This window comes from Lissotriton helveticus, chromosome 9 (genome assembly GCF_964261635.1).
Source record: "Lissotriton helveticus chromosome 9, aLisHel1.1, whole genome shotgun sequence".
NCBI classification, from domain to species: domain Eukaryota; kingdom Metazoa; phylum Chordata; class Amphibia; order Caudata; family Salamandridae; genus Lissotriton; species Lissotriton helveticus.
The window spans coordinates 1,274,133,718-1,274,152,879 of NC_136070.1; the positions used below are offsets into that span (position 1 = coordinate 1,274,133,718).

A 19,162-nucleotide genomic window follows, 5' to 3' on the forward strand; every position below is an offset into this window, starting at 1 on the left:
TTATGATTTTGTCTTTAGTTCTGTGAATCGGCCCCTACTCCTCTACAACAAGTTCTTTCTATCTGCATGTAACTATCATAGTTGCCGGAACTTGGAAGTAGGTCTCTGCATCGATGACACCGGTTGCATGGATGAATTATTTCCTTTGGTGCTTCACCACCGGGGCACATCTGCCAAGGTTCTCTCCTTTAACAGGCACAAAATACACAGACTGGATTTCCTCACGGCAGTTCCACCAATGGGCACTATTATTACCCAATATTCGGTAATCTATTTAATCAAGTTAGAAAGGGCTAAATGCTAAACTGGCTCTGTTGAGATTCAAATCCATGATTGTAGCATTTATTTAGCGCTTAAAACCCCTTTGTGGGGTGCGGACGTGCTACCTACACGGATAGCAAGCTGCTCTGTGTGGTTGGAGGAGCGTGTAGTGTTGTATGTTTAGTGTCATACGTGTGTGAACGTACAAGTGCTCTTATCTTGTCTCGGGTCACAGGCTTCATAGTATGATGGTGGGAAGAAGTGGACAATTTAGAGCGCATGGTTGGATGGCTTTTTTTGCTCTTTGTCATCGCCAGCTTACCTGTCGGCAAAGGTGGCTGGTCCATAGGGGGGTGCTGTTTAGGCACTACGCTAGCATCTACAGAAAAAGAAACAGCACACTGGAGTTCGGGCAACAGGAATGTAAGCAGACAAAGTGACAGCTTTCACAATTCGTTTGTTTACTTTTCCAGGCCTGCGCTTCGCACAGCTGAAAGTGCGCATGTCAACGTACAGGGCAGGAGAGAGCCGGAGTCCATATGGACTGCTCATGTGAGGAGTGCTGTTCATTTAAGCTCCTGACTCACATTGACAAACCATTCGATATGCTGCACATGCCCAGTGTAGTGTAGCGTGTCTAAAGATAGCATCCTGCCCGGGCGGTGACGTGTTTTTAGGTTTTGGCAGCACAGCGCGTGCGCTATGTGCTTGAGAAATGTATGGTTTTTAAAATAAACTTAAAAGAGACGTACATCCCGCCTCTTCTCTTTCCTGGCTTCTCATTGGTTCCTGTGCGTGCCACTTATCTTCCACCATTTCTATTGGCTGTAGCATATTCTTCTGCGTTTCCCAATGCTTGTTCCTCGTCTGCTTCTACTAAATACTGTTAACATCTGCTTTGGGGGAACTATATTTTCATAATGTTTTGCCTTTTACTCTTGCTCTATATTTATATAACAATATATCACTCGGACTGATTAAGTGATTTGCATAGAATCACAGGACGTTGTGCAGCGGGCCAAGACTCAAACCGAGATCCCCAGCTCTTGACTCAGCAGCTCTGGCCACTGTGCAACATCCTCTCCCCTCCTGTGTTATCTGTCAGAGAGTTCTTTCCTTCTCCCGGACGAATATTGATGAAAACAGCTCTTGTATTCATTACATAGGCAAAACCGATGCATTAACAATGCTTGTTGGCACAGTCGCCCCATGCCCTGTAAAATGTCAGGATACAGCTGAGTAAAGAAGGGTCAGCCCCCAGTCACATCCAGCCTTCTGATTCGGCAGTCAGAAATCAGCTTCTGATCTCGAGAGGCGTGGCTTCGGAAGGCGCATAGAAGCAGAGGAGACAATCTATGGAGAAGCTGGCCTGCAGAAAATTGACTGGAAAGGTGCATTCAGGTCAGTTTCTTTTCAGTTATTTTTAAGAGTTTTCCTAATTTCTGGGCGCATGAAAAGTATATAAAGTCATTTTCAGAGTTGCTTTTCTTTTTTGCAATGCGTAGTGTTAGCATATAGGGGCAGATTTATGATAACTGGCGCATCCCCAGGGATGCGCCAGTTATTTTGCGCCGCTGCTCCGCTACCCATGGTGCGCCGCATTTACAATGCGGCGCACCATGGGGCAAAAACGGCACAGATGCGTGACGCATCTGTGCCGTAAAGGTGGCGCATTGCTGGAGTTGCGTCGCAAGCGCGACGCAGCTCCAGCAAGGCTTGGGGGTGCCCCATCTTTACAATGCTGCGTCAAGACCTACGCCTGCTTCAAGCAGGCGCAGGGTTTTGACGCAGCATTGGCCTGAAAGTGACTGAGTGAAATCTTATAGATTTCACTCAGTCACTTTTGCGAGGCGCACCTGCCCCGGAACGCCCACCCTGCGCCGGAATGCCCACAAGTGGCGCAGGGCTTTACAACGTGACGCATCTGCCTAGATGCGTCACGTTGTAAATGGGTCGTAGGGATGCGCCACGTTTACGCCGCAGTTGTGTGACGCAAACGTGGCGCATTCCCATCATAAATCTGCCCCTTAGTGTCTGCAGTGACCCCACTTTACCTCCATAGAGGTCTAATCCTATTTAACTTTCTTTCTCAACACAGATTGTGGGGCAGATTTACAAGGCACGTGCGACGCATTTGCGCCGCTTCTGAGTCACTTCTGTGATGCAGGCCCGTTTTCAGGATGCATAAAAAAAGACTGCTTTATTTAAAAGCAATAACAGACATGGTGTTCTGCTGACCTCAGCGAGCCACCATCCCCGTGACGGCGTAGATTACTAATGGGTCGCAAATTGAGACCTACCTCATTAATATGCATGAGGTAGGTCTATTTGCGACCCACTAGGAATTGCTAATGCAACTCAAAAGCGGTTCATACATTAGGAATTGCAATTACCTAAGTGCGATTTGGAGAAAATTGTAATTAGGTAATCGCTACTTGAAATAATGATACGAGTGGCCCTTACTCTCCACATGCATAGAATACCTATTTTTCAAACTGCAGAAGAATTCACTAAGAGGTCAATAGAAACCTTAACATAAAGAAAGACAAATACATACACATTAACTGAATTGTACAACGGGAACCCCGAAAACCTGGATAAACGTGGCTTCGCAGCTTAAATTGTGTCTTCTTAGTCAATTATTTAATTTAACTAAAACTCTTTTTATTTCATTATCGTGTATGAAAGAAATTACATTCAAACATGTGTGTTCAGGCTGCCAGATGTACAAAATGATTCCTTTTAATAGTTCAGTGGTATAATGTGCCCTATTAATGTCAAAGCTTCAACGTGTTATAGAAATACACTTTTTTGAACTTTTAAGAGACTTTATCATATTTTACAATGTTTGTTGTGCACTTTTATGAACTTTTAAGAGACTTCATCATATTTTAAGTTGTTTGTTGTGTGATTTACACAAAACATATGTTCACAGCTCTGCTCGTGCATGGGATTTGAGATCCGAGCCAGCTATCCCTGTTAATTTGTTGTCCTGTCCACCTCAACTATGTACAACGCAGCGCTAAGAGGGATGTCTTCTGACTCATGTACAACAGCCATTGCTACATCATCAGACAGCTGAAGGGCCAAGTTGGTCCTGCTATAACTGGCCTAGTAAAGTAAATGATAAAGGGCAAAATGGTAGAGTGATGCACTTAATACAACCAAATGCAGCAAGTGAGTCTTTATATACCTAGAAAAGACAAGGCATACTGGCCCATCACAACAATTCTAGAAAATGTCATTAGTGTCCTTTCAAAACCTTTAGATTAATGAAGCGATTGGGCTCCAACTTGAACATTTTGTTCTAATGTTTAACAAAATGTTTGCAGCGGAGAATCCTTGAAGTAGGTTGTGCTCTCTAGGTTTGTGTGCTTGCTTCATCAAATTTGAAGAAGGTATTTACGCCCTACCACTTTCAAAGTTCAGTAGCCGCCACTGCCTGTCCGTGAGGGACAGTAAACATAAAAAGCTCTTATGGTGGTGGGGCCATTAGGTTTATGTTTTTCAGAAACAAGCTCCCCTTTTGTGAAAATGTAAATCTTTCAGAAGCTTGGTGTAAGTGTCAGTTGTGTTGAAGTTGTGTAGACTGAGATGTGGGAGCAGCTTTGATGTGGGTGCTTGAATTTAAATGCCCCTCTGTGGGGGTAGGGTTCTCTGTCTCGGCTGCTAAATAACGGAATGCTCACTCATTTCTCTTACAACTTGAACCTCTCTACTAACATTTAGGAAAGGGTTTAAAACATGGTTGTTCCCAAACTCTTTCTAACCCAGCTGCAGTGGGTTGATACAGAAGTGACAATCTGCCTGACCCTCCCTGTGAAAGGGAAGCTTGGCTTTCCTGCCTGTGCTTATCCTGTTGTGTGTTTGTGTGGCATATTGCACACCTTCTTCCTGTACTGTGTCTATTTCTTCGATGAATGCCCAAGTGGACAAACTAGCAAGATCAAGCTTTGTCACTATAAAAACGCTGCGACCAATTTTTCCTCATTTGGGATTTCCACACAAGGTCCAGGCTACAATCTCCCTTGTTCTGTCCAAACTCAAATACGCCAATAGCCTCTACCACGGATCACCTTTAACGACCATGAAATGACTACAATGGATTCAGAACTCAGCTGCCAGACTACTCTTGCATATCAAACCGTGAGACCACATCTCAACTGCCTTGAAAGCCCTGCATTGGTTACCGGTTGCCAGAAGATCCACGTTCAAGCAGCTTTGTATCACCCACAAAGCAATACATGGAATGGGACCGCTCTTCATCAGAAATAAAATCACCAAACACATTCAGCAAAGGAACCTCCACTCTAAAGGGGCATCTCACCTCAAAATCCCAAGATGCAAGAATAAAAACAATGGGTGGCACATCCTTCTCTGTTCAAGCAGCCAAACTATGGAACTCTTTACCCCCAACATAAGGTCCACAGACATCCAATTTATCTACAGAAAACTACTCAAGAATTGGCTTTTCCCCACATAAGCACCATACGCAAACAGAAATTTACAGCATATCCCACTGTATATAAGCATACATTTTCACTATAGATATGTACAGATCTTTGTGAATTGCTTTCTATAAACATGTAGAATAATTACGTTTGAAAAAAGAAAAACTAAAGTACAGTAACAATTGAAAACCGGTGTTTTCTGGTTCATCTTTGGTCTACATGTACTTGCTTCCATTATGCATTTATGTACCTTCCATGTACTTGGATCTGTGTGTTTGTTACTTTTCTCCTGTAAAATCATATCAAATTCACTACCCTATTTCTCATCCTGTACCTCTATCAATACCTTTAATCTACATATACTTACCTCCTTTATGCATCTATATACTTTCAATGTACTTATGGATCTATATATTTATCACGTTCTTCTAATTTAGCATTTCCAATGCACTACCCTATTTCTCAGCCTATATTTCTCTCAATATATCTTCTAGCCCAACTTTCTGACTCATCTCAAACTTTTTTCTACTACTCTTTCCAATGCACTACCCTATTTCTCACCCTATACATCTATCAATATATCCTCTACATCTACTCTCTTTTATCCCAAACCCCATTCCACTACTATGATCCCCAAATAACCATTTCTAGACTCTGCCATACTCTACCCCTCCTTGCATTATCTGACACCTCTTATACCGATCCCCCGAAACAAATCTTTCTAAACTCTTTCCTCTGACTCTTCCCCTTCACAACCCCTTTTTCTCATCCAAAAGCCACCTCCTACTGCTATGACCTCCAAAAAATATATATTTATATCTAAATCCTTCTCTCTTCAATCCCTCTTCTATCCTTTTCGATCAAAATACCAGACTAACGTGTTCACTTCTAAAATTTCATATTCCACTATACTAATTCACCACCAATCCTTTAAGGGTTCCAAAGTAGGGTGCTACTCGCCAATAAAGCGCGTCAACACCCCATCAGGGTTACAAGCGCTTTATAAATGCTAACTCTTTTTCCCTTTGCTACCCCTCCCCAACCCTTCTCAATCCAAATAACTGACTAACATATCCACCGTTCAAATTACTTTCATATTTCACTATACTAATTCAACACTAATCCTTATGGGTTCCAGAGTACCGTGCTACTCACCAAAAAATAGCTTCAAAACCCATTGGGGTAGCAAGCGCAATATAAATACAAACCTCTTTCCCTCTTTTATCCCGCCGCCTACCCTTCACTAGCCAAATAACTGAATAACATATCCAGCACTCAAATTACTTCATACTTCACTGTACTAATTTTCAATGCTAATCTTTTATGGGTTCCGGAGTAGCGTGCTACTCAACAGAAAAGCGCTTCAACACCCGTAAGGGGTAACAGGTGCTATATGAATGCAAACCTTTCTTCCCCTTCTATCCCTCCGCTATCCTTCTCACTCCAAATAACTGACTAATATCCACCACTCAAATTACTTGCATATTTCACTATATGAATTCACCACTAATCCTTTATGGGTCTCCGGAGTAGCATGCTACTCGCCAAAAAAGTGATTCAACACCCCATTAGGGGTAACAAGCACTATATAAATACAAACCTTTTTCCCTCTTCTATCCTTCCGCTATCCTTCTCAATCCAAATAACTGACTAGCGTATCCACCACTTACATTACTTTCATATTTCACTATACTAATTGAACACTAATCCTTTATGGGTTCCGGAGTAGCATGCTACTCACCGAAAAAGCGCTTTGATGCCTCGTCAGGGGTAGTAAGCACTATATAAATGCAATTACAATACAATACAATACACAAAATAAGCTTGTGGCTGCTAGCTGTGTCTCTAGTCTGTGCAAGTCAAGAAGCTTGCACTGCTGACGCTGCTGCTCTAACGCTACTGTGCTTGCGAGTGAAGCGTGCACCATTGCAGCCCATGCTGTCCCTGTTCTGTGTGCAAGAGGAAGTGTGTAATGCTGCTATCTGTGTTGTACCTGTTGTGTGTCTGTGGGAGGCCCCATGCACTGCTCTTGCTTCCTGCCCTGTACCTGCTATTTGTGTTAGGGGGTCTTACAGTACTACACATGGTGCAGTTCTCCTGTATGCTTATTAAAAACCCTTTCTCTCTACAAACATCAACACAATTGGCATTGTTCGTGCATGTGGTTGTATTCCTGTGTGTCTGCAATATCTCAAAGTGCTCTGAAGTGCCCATTGCCTCATCACAGCCTCACCATACACCACACACAACGTGAATGGGACAGTTGACAGGGTAGAAGGACTCAAAAGCAGAATGTTTCCCCAAACCTTGATGGCCTTTTCTGCAAGGAGTTTGGCATGCTTGAGGCGTTCTGTGTTGATGATCACACCGTAGCTGATCCTGCGGGTTCGGCCATCTGAGTGCGACACCGTGTGACCTGTTGATAAGAATGACCATGTGGTAAACTTCACACCCCATCAGCATTCACAAACAACCACTGTCCCTCCTGTGCATTGCTCTCTCTCAACTTGGTCAACCATAAGAGACACAACAGCCTACAGACACACAACAACCTCACAAAACATGCATATCCCATACAGATCAACGTTCAAACTCGGTGACAACAAACACCCAGATCTCATGACCATCCCGTACACAACAGTTACCACCCTCAATGTCAAGAAACACTCACATCTCATACAGATACACAAAAACATCTACATTAAAAGTCAACAAACATCCACATCTCATGACAACCAAACACAAAGCAGCATCTACACTCAATATCAACAAACACACAGACCCAATAGCCATCGTATACAAAGCAGCACATCCAATCATTGTGAACAAACACCCACATCTCATGGTCATCTTACAGAAAGGAGCATCTACACTAAATGTCAACTAACACTCACATCTCATGATCATCACATACACAACAGCATATTCACTAGATGTCAACAAACACCCACATCTCATGACTATCACATAGACAAGAGCATCTAGACTAAATGTCAACAAACACCCACATCTCATGACCATCACATACACAAGAGCATCTAGACTAAATGTCAACAAACACCCACATCTCATGATGACCATCACATACACAACAGCATCTTCACTATGGGCCCGATTCACAGAACTAACTTAAGACAAAATCCTAAACTTACTACTTTCAGTATTCACAGAAGTTAGGATTTTGTCTTAAGTTTGTCTTAAGACAGACTTAAGACAGACTTAAGACTGACTTAAGTTAGGATTTTGTCTTAAGTTTGTCTTAAGACAGACTTAAGACAGACTTAAGTTAGGATTTTGTCTTAAGTTTGTCTTAAGACAAACTTAAGACAAAATCCTAACTTAAGTCTTAGGACAAACTTAAGACAACATCCTAACTTAAGTCTGTCTTAAGACAAACCTAAGACAAAATCCTAACTTAAGTCAGTCTTAAGTCTGTCTTAAGTCTGTCTTAAGACAAACTTAAGACAAAATCCTAACTTCTGTGAATACCGAAAGTAGTAAGTTTAGGATTTTGTCTTAAGTTAGTTCTGTGAATCGGCCCCATTATGTCAACAAACACTCGCATCTCTTGACCATCACATACACAACAGCATATACACTATATGTCAACAAACACCCACATCTCATGATCATCACATACACAACAGCATATACACTATATGTCAACAAACACCCATATCTCATAATCATCACATACTCAATAGCATAAACACTATATGCGAACAAACACCCACATCTCATGATCATCACATACACAACAGCATATACACTAAATGTTAACAAACACCCACATCTCATGACCATCACATACACATCTCAGCATCTTCACTAAATGTCAACAAACACCCACATCTCATGATTATCACATACACAACAGCATCTACATTAAATGTCAACAAACACCCACATCTCATGACCATCACATACACAACAGCATCTACACTAAATGTCAACTAACACCCAAATCTCATGGCCATCACATACACAACAGCATCTACACTAAATGTCAACAAACACCCACATCCCATGACCATCACATACACAACAGCATCTACACTAAATGTCAACAAACACCCACATGTCTTGACCAACACATATAAAATAACACCCAAACTAAATGTCAACAAACACCCACATCTCCTGACCATCACATACACAATAACACCCACACTAAATGTCAACACACACCCACATCTCCTGACCATCACATACACAATAACACCCACACTAAATGTCAACAAACACCCACATCTCATGACCATCACATACACAAGAGCATCTACACTAAATGTCAACAAACACCCACATGTCTTGACCATCACTTACACAATAACACGCACACTAAATGTCAACAAACACCCACATCTCCTGACCATCACATATACAATAACACCCACACTAAATGTCAACAAACACCCACATCTCCTGACCATCACATACACAATAACACCCACACTAAATGTCAACAAACACCCACATCTCCTGACCATCACATACACAATAACACCCACACTAAATGTCAACAAACACCCACATCTCCTGACCATCACATACACAAAAGCATCTAGATTAATGTCAACAAACACCCACATGTCTTGACCATCACATACACAATAACACCCACGCTAAATGTCAACAAACACCCACATCTCCTGACCATCACATACACAATAACACCCACACTAAATGTTTACAAACACCCACATCTCATGATCATCACATACACAAGAGCATCATCACAACATGTTAACAAACACCCACATCTGATGATCATCACATACACAACAGCATATACACAAAATGTCAACAAACACCCACATCTCATGATCATCACTTACACAACAACAAATACACTAAATGTCAACACCCACATCTCATGATCATCACTTACACAACAAGTACACTAAATGTCAATAAACACCCACATCTCATGATAATGAAATGAAATGAAAAGAAAATTTATAAAGCGCGATGGCTACCCAGAGGCGTCCCAGCGCTGAAGAGGTATAATGCTGGATTTGAGGTTTTAAGAGTATTAAGCAGATGTTTTATTGAAAAGCCAGGTTTTAAGAAGCTTTCGGAAGGTAAGCAGTTTGGGCTCTGATCTGATTGAGAGGGGGAGGGAGTTCCAGATCTTGGCTAAGTTGTAGGAGAGCCACCGGCCACCACACCTGGCTCTTCTAATTCGAGGTACTGAGGTTAGATAGGAGGTCCCAGATCTGAGGGGGCGGTTGGGATGATATGCTTTTACCAGGGGGTGGTTGATGGCGGGACCTGTTCCCCAGTAAGAGCGGTGAGCAATACACATGCTCTTGAATTCGATCCGCGCTTTCAACGGAAGCCAGTGAAGATCCTTCAGTCGGGCTTTGACTGAGACTCGACGTGGGATGTCAAGGAGGGTCCTCGCAGCGCAGTTTTGGATGATTTGAAGTCTGTTGAGCGTAGTCTGTGGGGCCCCAAGGTATAGGGCGTTTCCGCAGTCGAGCCGGGATAGAATCAAACCTTGGACCATGATCCGTCTTGAATGGAATGGGAGAAGAGGGAGGATTTTGCGCAGTAGCCTTAAAAGCCCGAAGCATGTGGCAGCAAGCTTAGTTGCTTGGTGGTTGAAAGTGAGGGTTCGGTCAAGCCAGATGCCGAGACTCTTGATTTGTTCTTTGGGTTGCGGGGGGCTGCCAAGGCAGAGGGGCCAGATGGTATCGATGGATTTGGTGATGTTGTTTCCCAAGAGCATGACCTCTGTTTTATCCCCGTTTAGCTTTAAGCAGGAGCCCGACATCGAGGCAGCAACTGCTTCCAAACATTTATGTAAGCTGTGGTGGGAGTTAAGAGGTGGATCTAGTGCTACCACCAGCTGTGTGTCGTCCGCATAAGTGACAATTTTCACTCCAAAGGGGCGGACGACATCTGCCAGAGGGCTGAGGTAAACGTTAAAAAGAGTGGGGCTCAGGGAGGAGCCCTGAGGCACTCCGCAGTTGAGGGGTTTGCTGGAGGATGTGACGTCTTTCTCAAATATCTGGAAGGATCTGTCTGTGAGAAAGGATCTCACCCAAGTAAGTGCTGTTCCTGAGATTCCTATCCTGCCAAGGCGGTGGAGTAGAGTATTGTGATTTACAGTGTCGAAGGCGGCACTAAGATCCAATAGGACGACGGCCGCTGACCCGCCGCCGTCTAGGATCCTTCGTGCCTCCTCCGTCACTGCAATCAGGGCAGTTTCGGTTCCATGACGGGGCCTAAAACCCGTTTGAGTAGAGTCAAGTATGTTGTTGGATTCCAAAAAGTGCGTCAGGACAGAGTTGACATACTTCTCAAGAAGTTTACTTAGCCAGGGGAGAAGGGAGATTGGTCTGTAGTTAGAGGGGTTGTTTTGATCGAGGCTGGGTTTCTTTAGTAATGCCCTGACCATTGCTCTCTTCCATAGAGGCGGGACAATGCCGGTTTGGAGGGAGGAGTTGAGCAGGTCCCGAATGGTGGGTGAGATCTGACTTGTGATCGGGTAAGAGCCCGGGGGGGAGCCGGGTCAGTAGGTGATCCAGATTTAACCTGTCGCATGATATTTTCTAGATTGGTGAGATCTAGAGGCGGGATAATTTTGAGAGAGTTTGGAGGTGCTATCACAGCGCCTGTGTCAGCGATGTCACTGGGCGAGGTGGTGGTCTGGGGGAAAGAGGAGTTGATGACTTCTATTTTCTGGTAGAAGAAGTCTGCTAGCTCCTCACAGTGGACCTGGGTGTTGTTGTGCTCTTTTGGAGCCTCGGGTAGTCGCAGGAGGGATTTGGCTATCCGGTAGATCTCCTTTGGTTTAGAAGCTGCCTTGTCGATCCTTGCTTCGAAGTATTTGGCCTGAGCTAGTTTAATGCTGGATTTATAGCCTTTGATAGCTACTTTGTAGGTTATTTTGTCAACAGGTAGGTAGTCGAGACGCCATTTCCTCTCGATTCGTTTGCAGGCGCGTTTGGCTTCCCGGAGATCAGTAGTGTACCATGGGGCTGTCGGGTTTCCCCGCTTGGGGTGGGTAGGTTTTAGTGGGAGTACCAGATCTAGAGAGCTGGTAATCCATCTATTGTAGTTCTCGTTGCCCAAGATGGGATTGGGAACTTTGGCGGGTAAGGTAAGCTCTAGGTTGTTCCGCCATTGTGGCTGGGGAGTTTTGGACCAGTTGTGTGACTGTTGAATAGTTGGGGGATTGGGTAGAGGGTGATTGGGGGGGTCCAAGTGAAGGGAATAAGGAAGTGATCAGTCCAGGGGAGGGGGGAGGGGTTTCCGACATGAAGGTTAGGGCAGTTGCTAAATATGGGGTCCAAGAGATGCCCCTTTTGGTGAGTGGGCCCAAGGACAAGTTGCTGTAGTTCGAGAGCACCTAGGCTAGAGGAGAGTTCTCTCACGTTAGAGTCGGTGGGGTCGTCCAGGTGAGTGTTGAGGTCGCCCAGGATTGTGAAGTTGGCAGACCTGAGTGCCAATCACACACATAACAGCCTCTACACTAAATGTCAACAAACACCCACATTTCATGACCATCACATACACAACAGACTCTACGCTAAATGTCAAGAAACACCCACAACTCACGACCATCACTTACACAACAGTATTGATGCTAAATATCAACAAAAACCCCACAAATATCATCTCCATCACATACAAAACAACATCTACAGTCAGTGTCAACAAACACCCATATCTCAGGGCCATTATATATATATATATATATATTAAAACACAACAGCGTGTATACTCAACATCAACAACACCACTGTTATCAGCAATTAAGAAGACTGCACAAAAAATACAACAATGCGACACAAACAGGGGAAATGTCTACACACAGAAGCAGAGGATTTGCAGTGCCTGTCAAACCCCAGTATGGCAGAGAGGTACGGAGGAAATGTATAACCTCAGCCTCTACCTCAACAGTTAACCGCACCTTTACAAAACCATGAAAGACCTGGTACCCAGCCCATGTGGTACCCAACCTATCTATATACAGTGGTGTAGCATCCAGTAATGACCAGGCTGGACTATGGCAACCACTTACTAAGATGTCTCTGACACAGCCCTCGCGCTCTCCTACTCTGTCAGTTTCACATGATGCTACCAGATTCCAGACATCAAATGTTGCCCTTTTTAATGGATGTCACTTCACCAAGTTTGCAGACACTTGTTGGAGTGAAACCTTGCACAGAATATTGAACTGACACCATGTGCCAGTGAGGTGACTGGGAGAAGGGCGAGCAGTAGAAACCATAGAAGGTAAACAGAGTTTTTGGAGCTCTGCCTCATATGTATTATTGAAGCGGTATTCATGACTCCTGAGGCTTGTGGTAGTAAGGCAGTGCCAAGGGCACCAAAGAACAAGCTGCAACCTGCTGTGTCTTCAAATCATCCTTTCTCACACAGATGACCATTTGTCGAGCCGCCCACAACCCCTGGGAAGTATCTCTCTCCACTGTCTCTTCCACCCTAGGCAGCCAGAAGTACCTTGACTTGGAGTTCCTCAGCTTCAAGACTGATTTGCATATGGCGGGGTCCAAGCTGAGGTGACTTGGCGAGCAAAATAATGATGGATTAAACCCAGATCTGTGACTGGGGTTCAGTGTTTGATAAGTTTCAACACTCCATCTATCATTTTATTTTTGGATGTTGCAGATAAATGAGGGATAGTGTCCAACTGGAACTTCCATGTGTCCTTCTTACCGCAATGTCCCTAAAAGACCTGCAACCCAGGTCACCATAGTAACGGGTGTTTTTCAAGCCACAGTCAAGAAGGAAAATGTGTTTGCAATTATTCAACACACACCTAGATGGTAGCAACATATGTCTCTACACTGAGGCAGCAGGGTACATAATCAAGTGGGAGGGGTTGAATGGGAAGGAGGCTCTGCCCCGGAAGCAGTGTTCCCTCTGGGTCATGACCTGCCCTGATAAATGAACTTATGAGTGACGTTTCAAACTTGTCGTCGGTCACCTAGACATCACCATGCCTCAATATTTCCATGGAGTAGGTGAACCCTCCAACCACTGTGTTAGTGATGCAGCGGCCACTAGTTCGATTGTTGTAGCTTGTCGTACCGCATGATACCAAATCATCTCCCTATGAACCCCCTTGTGCAGTTACTCAGTTTCCTGCCTCACACCAAGAGCATCCTTCTAACCCCATACATTTCAATGAAAGGCCCAGCTTGGAGCAGCGTGGTTATGTCTCATCCTTACTATTGTCTTTGAATGGCCCCTAAAACCTTGTGTACCTTCTTGTTTGTGCTTCTCTGGGTGACTTTTGCGCCAGGAGTGGTTGTGAGGTGGCTTTTCCTGCTGTGGGACCACCGTTTCCTCCATCATCTCCTTTACAACTGTAAAAAAACAGAAAGGCAACATGTTAAAAAAATAACATGCTTTTAGGGCTGTAAAGAATTTTGTTCGCAGACACATTGGCTACATTGAGACTCCCTGCCTACCCCCCTGTGAGGGATCTTGCTGGTGACGTCCCCCCCAAAAACTCCAAAAGGGGAGTTTGTTTCAGTAAAACAAAAAAGCAATGTCCATATGTTCAGGCAGAGTTCTCCCACATGTAAAGGCGATTGATTACTTACCTTGCCTGGAACTACTATAACTCACATGGCAATCCCAGTCAGGGAAATTTATTGACTGTTGACCTGCCCTACTCATGGTGGGATAGCCATCACTTTGAGGTGGCAATCTACTTCACTACTTCTACTTGAAAGGATTCCGTGACGACCCAAGTGAGGCTGCGGCAGCAGAAGAACCTTCTCATTGTGGTAGAGATAATGTCCTCCGCTCCCTTGATGGACGATCTAACTTGGAGTAAATTTCCAAACAGGAGTGGGACTGGTGACGTTCATGGGCAGTTGTCCAGCAAAAAACTGTTGAACACCCACACATTTGTAGGTTTGTGGGTCTTTACAAATGTTTAACACATTCTTTCCCAGCTGTAAAAGTTATTCCCTTGAAGAGAAGCAGTAGGGCACTTTCCATGCTGGAAAAAGTATAAGTACCCCCCTCATATTTTACTGGGGTGCAAGGGACTGGGCTTATCAAGGAAGAATAAAAAAAGTTTTAAAATAGTAACTTTTGCCATGCGTAGTGCATCAGTGGAGCAGCCGCCATGTGGTTAACGGTTGTACGGCATTACAACGCGGGCTTTTACCCCGCATGCCAGTACAACGCAGTTTTTACAACGCAAGTCGTTACAACAACTTGCTTTGGGGGCGCTGGATAGTGGAATAGTTTAATTTTCTATTCCAACTCCAGCCCACGTTGACAGTAGGGAAGGTGTTGGATAGAAAATTAAACTATTCCCTATCCTACAGCGCCCTCCAGCGCAAGTCGTTGTAGCGACTTGCGTTGTAATAGCAGCATTGTAATAGCAGTGCGGGGTAATGGCCGCGTTGTTATGGATGTTTTCCGTGGTTAACCAATGGCAGCATGCAGAGAGTACACGGGTTAGTGATGGATATCTGAAATTCACAATAGAAGTAAGCTAGACCATGGGCGTGAAGGCCAGGGCTCTTCTTATCTGGCGGGCTGGTAGGACACCTGCCAGGCCAGAAATGCCCCAATAAGCGACACTACTAAATAGATATGCTTAAATACACTAAATATATAAGATACTCATCGTGTAACTATACTGTGTAACTTTACTATGTAACTACACTATTTATTATTATTGTGCAATGATATACTGTTGGAAATCTACTATATACCTATGCTATCCAGACAACATCTGTTTGCTCATGGATAGAGGAGAAACCACAGCCCTCATCCTACCGCAAGTCTCAGTGCCGTGACACGGTATACCACCCCATCCTCATCCGGTGACTATAGAAGATGGGCATTCAGAGACCTGCCCTCCGGTGGATCTGCTATCTTCAGACTGGAAAAACCCAGACCTGTCAACCTAGTGCCATACTCTTCAGCGGACAGAAAACTCACCTGCGGAAAACCTCAAGGCTCATCAGTTAGCCATTCCATCTTCAACGTCTACATGACCCATTGGCTGTCATTATCCATGCCCACGACATCAAAGTCTCTTTGACTCAAGTGACACGCAAGTTATACCATCCCTTTCAGACCAATGCCCTAAGACAAGCAGCAAATTCACCACCTGCATCTCCAGAGTGGCCACCTGGATGCAGACACATTGTCTCAAACTAAACACCAACAAGACAGAAGAGGTGATCATCATAAAGGATGCCTCTCTGTTGGACCCCACCTGGAGGACTACTGACCACAGACCTTCCCCCAACCCAGTACACACATGTCAGAAACCTCTGGATCATCGCCAATAACAAACTGTACGTGTCTGCCTAGCTCTTTCACACTCTGAGGATGCTGAGAAAAACCTGCAAGTGGCTACTGATATAAACACGAAAGACTGACAGCCAAGGCTTCACCACCAGCAAGCTGGACTATGTGAACTCTCTCTATGCATGAATCACCAAAAAGCTCATGAGAAGACTGCAAAACATCCACAACACAGCAGCCTGACTTATCTCAACCTCCCACACAGGACACACATCGCACCACACCTGAGGGAGTTCCACTGGCTCCCGATTCACAAGGGCAAGCAATTCAAGCTCCTCACCGATAAATGCAAAGCACACACAACTCAGACTACTTAAACAACTGCATACACTTCCATCAACAATTGTACTACTGAATATCGACAGCAACGAATGTCGTGGCACACTAATATCCAGGACAGAATATCAAGGGACCAAATATCAAAAGGTAAGTGCATACACGTCAGTATAGATTTACTATTCTTAACTCCATATCTATGTACTTTAAAGATATATGTACCAAGTAGGTACATATATGTGGAGTTAGGTATTTAAAATCTAGACTTACTTACCTGTCAATACTTTATTTTCAATATACTGTCCTCCATATTCTCTCTCATCAATATTGCTCATTCGATATTCAGGGGCACACTTCCATCAACCCTCTAGGCACCTCAGATTAGGCGTACTCCTACCAGCATACACCGCACACATTCGCTGCACAGCAGAGTCAACAGTTGAGTGTTCTCTAATATTGCTACTAAAGCGTAGAACAAGTTCCAACTACACATCAGAGCTCTTCCTCTCTTTGTGAATGCCACAAGAAGAGGAAGACCTGGATCTTTGGGTAATTCCCCACCCCACTCCGCGGGCTGGCCTCACACACCAGCACAGCGCCAGGATACTCTCACGTGTGATAGTGCACTTTACAAATACACATAACATAACTACCCATAGAACACTACTACATAACCATACGCTGCTATGCTATGTCTCTGTGCTACCAATGCGTATGCATTTGTACTTAAATATGTAGCTTCTATTAAACTGTGACTACACTGTTTACTATACCAACTTTAATATACCGACTAACTAGGATAAAAATGATGTAACTACTCCGTATAACTACACTGAGTCATATCATATGTAAATGCACTAAATATATGACTGATTCACAAATAGTAAATCTGTTGATGCACTGCCATATTTCAGAGACGTCTGTTGAGATTATTTGTGACAGACCCGAGGTTTCTGGCCATTCTTGTATGTTTCACATTTATGCTTGTTGCTCCTAACTTTATGGACCCAATTCTTTAAAAAGCTGTAAATCTGTATGCACAGAGATGTGCTCTAGCAAAGGTGCAAATATATTGATGTTGTCCCAAATTGCCGTCAATGATGTCTCAGTCCCACACCCCAGGACCTTTGTGGTAGTTAAAGAGAAGACAGTTTTCTTCCACAAAAGTTGATCTTTGTTGGACTTCAGATCTTATAATCAGCTTAATTTGTAGGGAATTTTGGCTCTTGGATAATTTTTATTAAGGTCTGAAGGATGTGAACATGATTTTCATGGATAAGTTTCAAATGAGTCACTTAAGTTCAGCCAGGAAGATTCCAGTCACCATGGAGCAGTTCATAATAGTCCTGGCTGGAACTGAGAAGAGCCATTTTGAAAATATGGACAGGGCTGCGGGGGGGAGGGGCCGCGCGTAGCGCCCCCATGCTGGAGGCAAAGCGGAGCTGCCCTCATGACGAGCTGAGCTCGTCACAGCCGCACCCGTTTTTGGAACGTTCAGCACAGCAGGGAAATTAGCCCCGTGTGCAAACGTTCCAAAGGCCGTGACGAGCTCAGTTCGTCATGAGTGGAGCTCAACTGTACTTCATGACGAGCTGAGCTTGTCACCAGCATGGATGAGGTTAAGAAGATCACCAGGGGACAGTGGATTGATGCACAGTGGTTTGGTACCATGACGTGGATGTGATTGAGGTGAAAAAGAGGAGTTGTGGTACTGGAGGACTATCTTTTCTTCTCTATGCACCATTCAAGATCATGTGCCGATTTGTACAAGTGATGTGCTAAGAAGTTATAAAGTGTCACTGTCCTGTTGAAGCCGTCACCTTTCTGGGATTCATTGATGGTTTTGAGATGTTCCTTTATTGGCCCAGAGGCAACTTTGATGCGGTGCGGGTGCTCATTTCTTTGTGCCGCTTTATGGTTGGGATTGCTCATTTCTTTTTGCTGCTTTATGGTTGTGAGTGCTCATTTCTTTGTGACATTTTTTTAATAGGACTGCTCATTTATTTGTGCCATTTTATGGTGGTGAGTGCTCATTTTTTTCCGCTGTTTTATGGTTTGCAACGTTCATTTCTTTGTGTGGTTTTATGGCTGGGAGTGCTCATTTCTTTGTGCTGTTTTACAGTTGAGTGTTCATTTCTTTTTACCGTTTTATGGTTAAGAGTGCTCATTTCTTTGTGCCATTTTATGGTTGCAAGTGCTCATTTCTTTGTGCCGTTTTATGGTAGTGAGGGCTCATTGCTTTGTGTCATTTTATGGTGGGGAGTGCTCATTTCTTTGTGTCGTTTTATAGTTGCGAGTGCTCATTCTTTTGTGCTGCTTTATGGTTAGGAGTGCTCATTTGTTTGTGCCGTTTTATGGTTGGGAGTGCTCATTTGTTTGTGCCATTTTATGGTTGTGAGTTCTCATTTCTTTGTGCCATTTTATGGTTGGGAGTGCTCATTTCTTTATGCCATTTTTGGATGGGGCTGCTAACTTCTTTATGCCATTTTATGGTTGCAAGTGCTCATTCCTTTGTGCCTTTTTTTGGTTGGGACTGCCCATTTCTTTGGGATGTTTTATGGTTGTCTTGTAAACTCTTGAGAGGAGTTCTATGCCTGTCTTTTAATTGCTCTGTTGGTTTTGTCCAGAGTTTTTGAAGGTTCCACCTGCTTGACTTCAGGGTTTTAACTTCCAGCTCGTGCTTCCAAGATTTAATGTTTAATGCCAATGCCGGATTTATGGGTTGCGAAGGTTTTGAGGGATATGAGTGCATCATAGACAGCTGTGATGCATAGATAGAACTCATGGACAGTATTCAGAGACGCTGAATTTAGTGACATATCCAGGGCATACCTAAGTTGCTCCTCTTTTGCTGA

The 19,162-nt window shown here is 43.9% G+C and overlaps 1 protein-coding gene across 1 annotated transcript in view; it reads right to left on the bottom strand.

The window, feature by feature from the left end:
• Positions 1-19,162, bottom strand: part of TTLL3 (tubulin tyrosine ligase like 3) — a 162,469-nt gene that overhangs the window by 66,753 nt on the left and 76,554 nt on the right. The window contains exons 4-5 of the mRNA XM_078661848.1: positions 13,958-14,059; positions 7,019-7,128 (exon numbers count right to left, since the gene is read on the bottom strand). Coding sequence (XP_078517974.1) covers positions 7,019-7,128; positions 13,958-14,059 — 212 coding nt within the window. The remainder of the gene's footprint in view (positions 1-7,018; positions 7,129-13,957; positions 14,060-19,162) is intronic.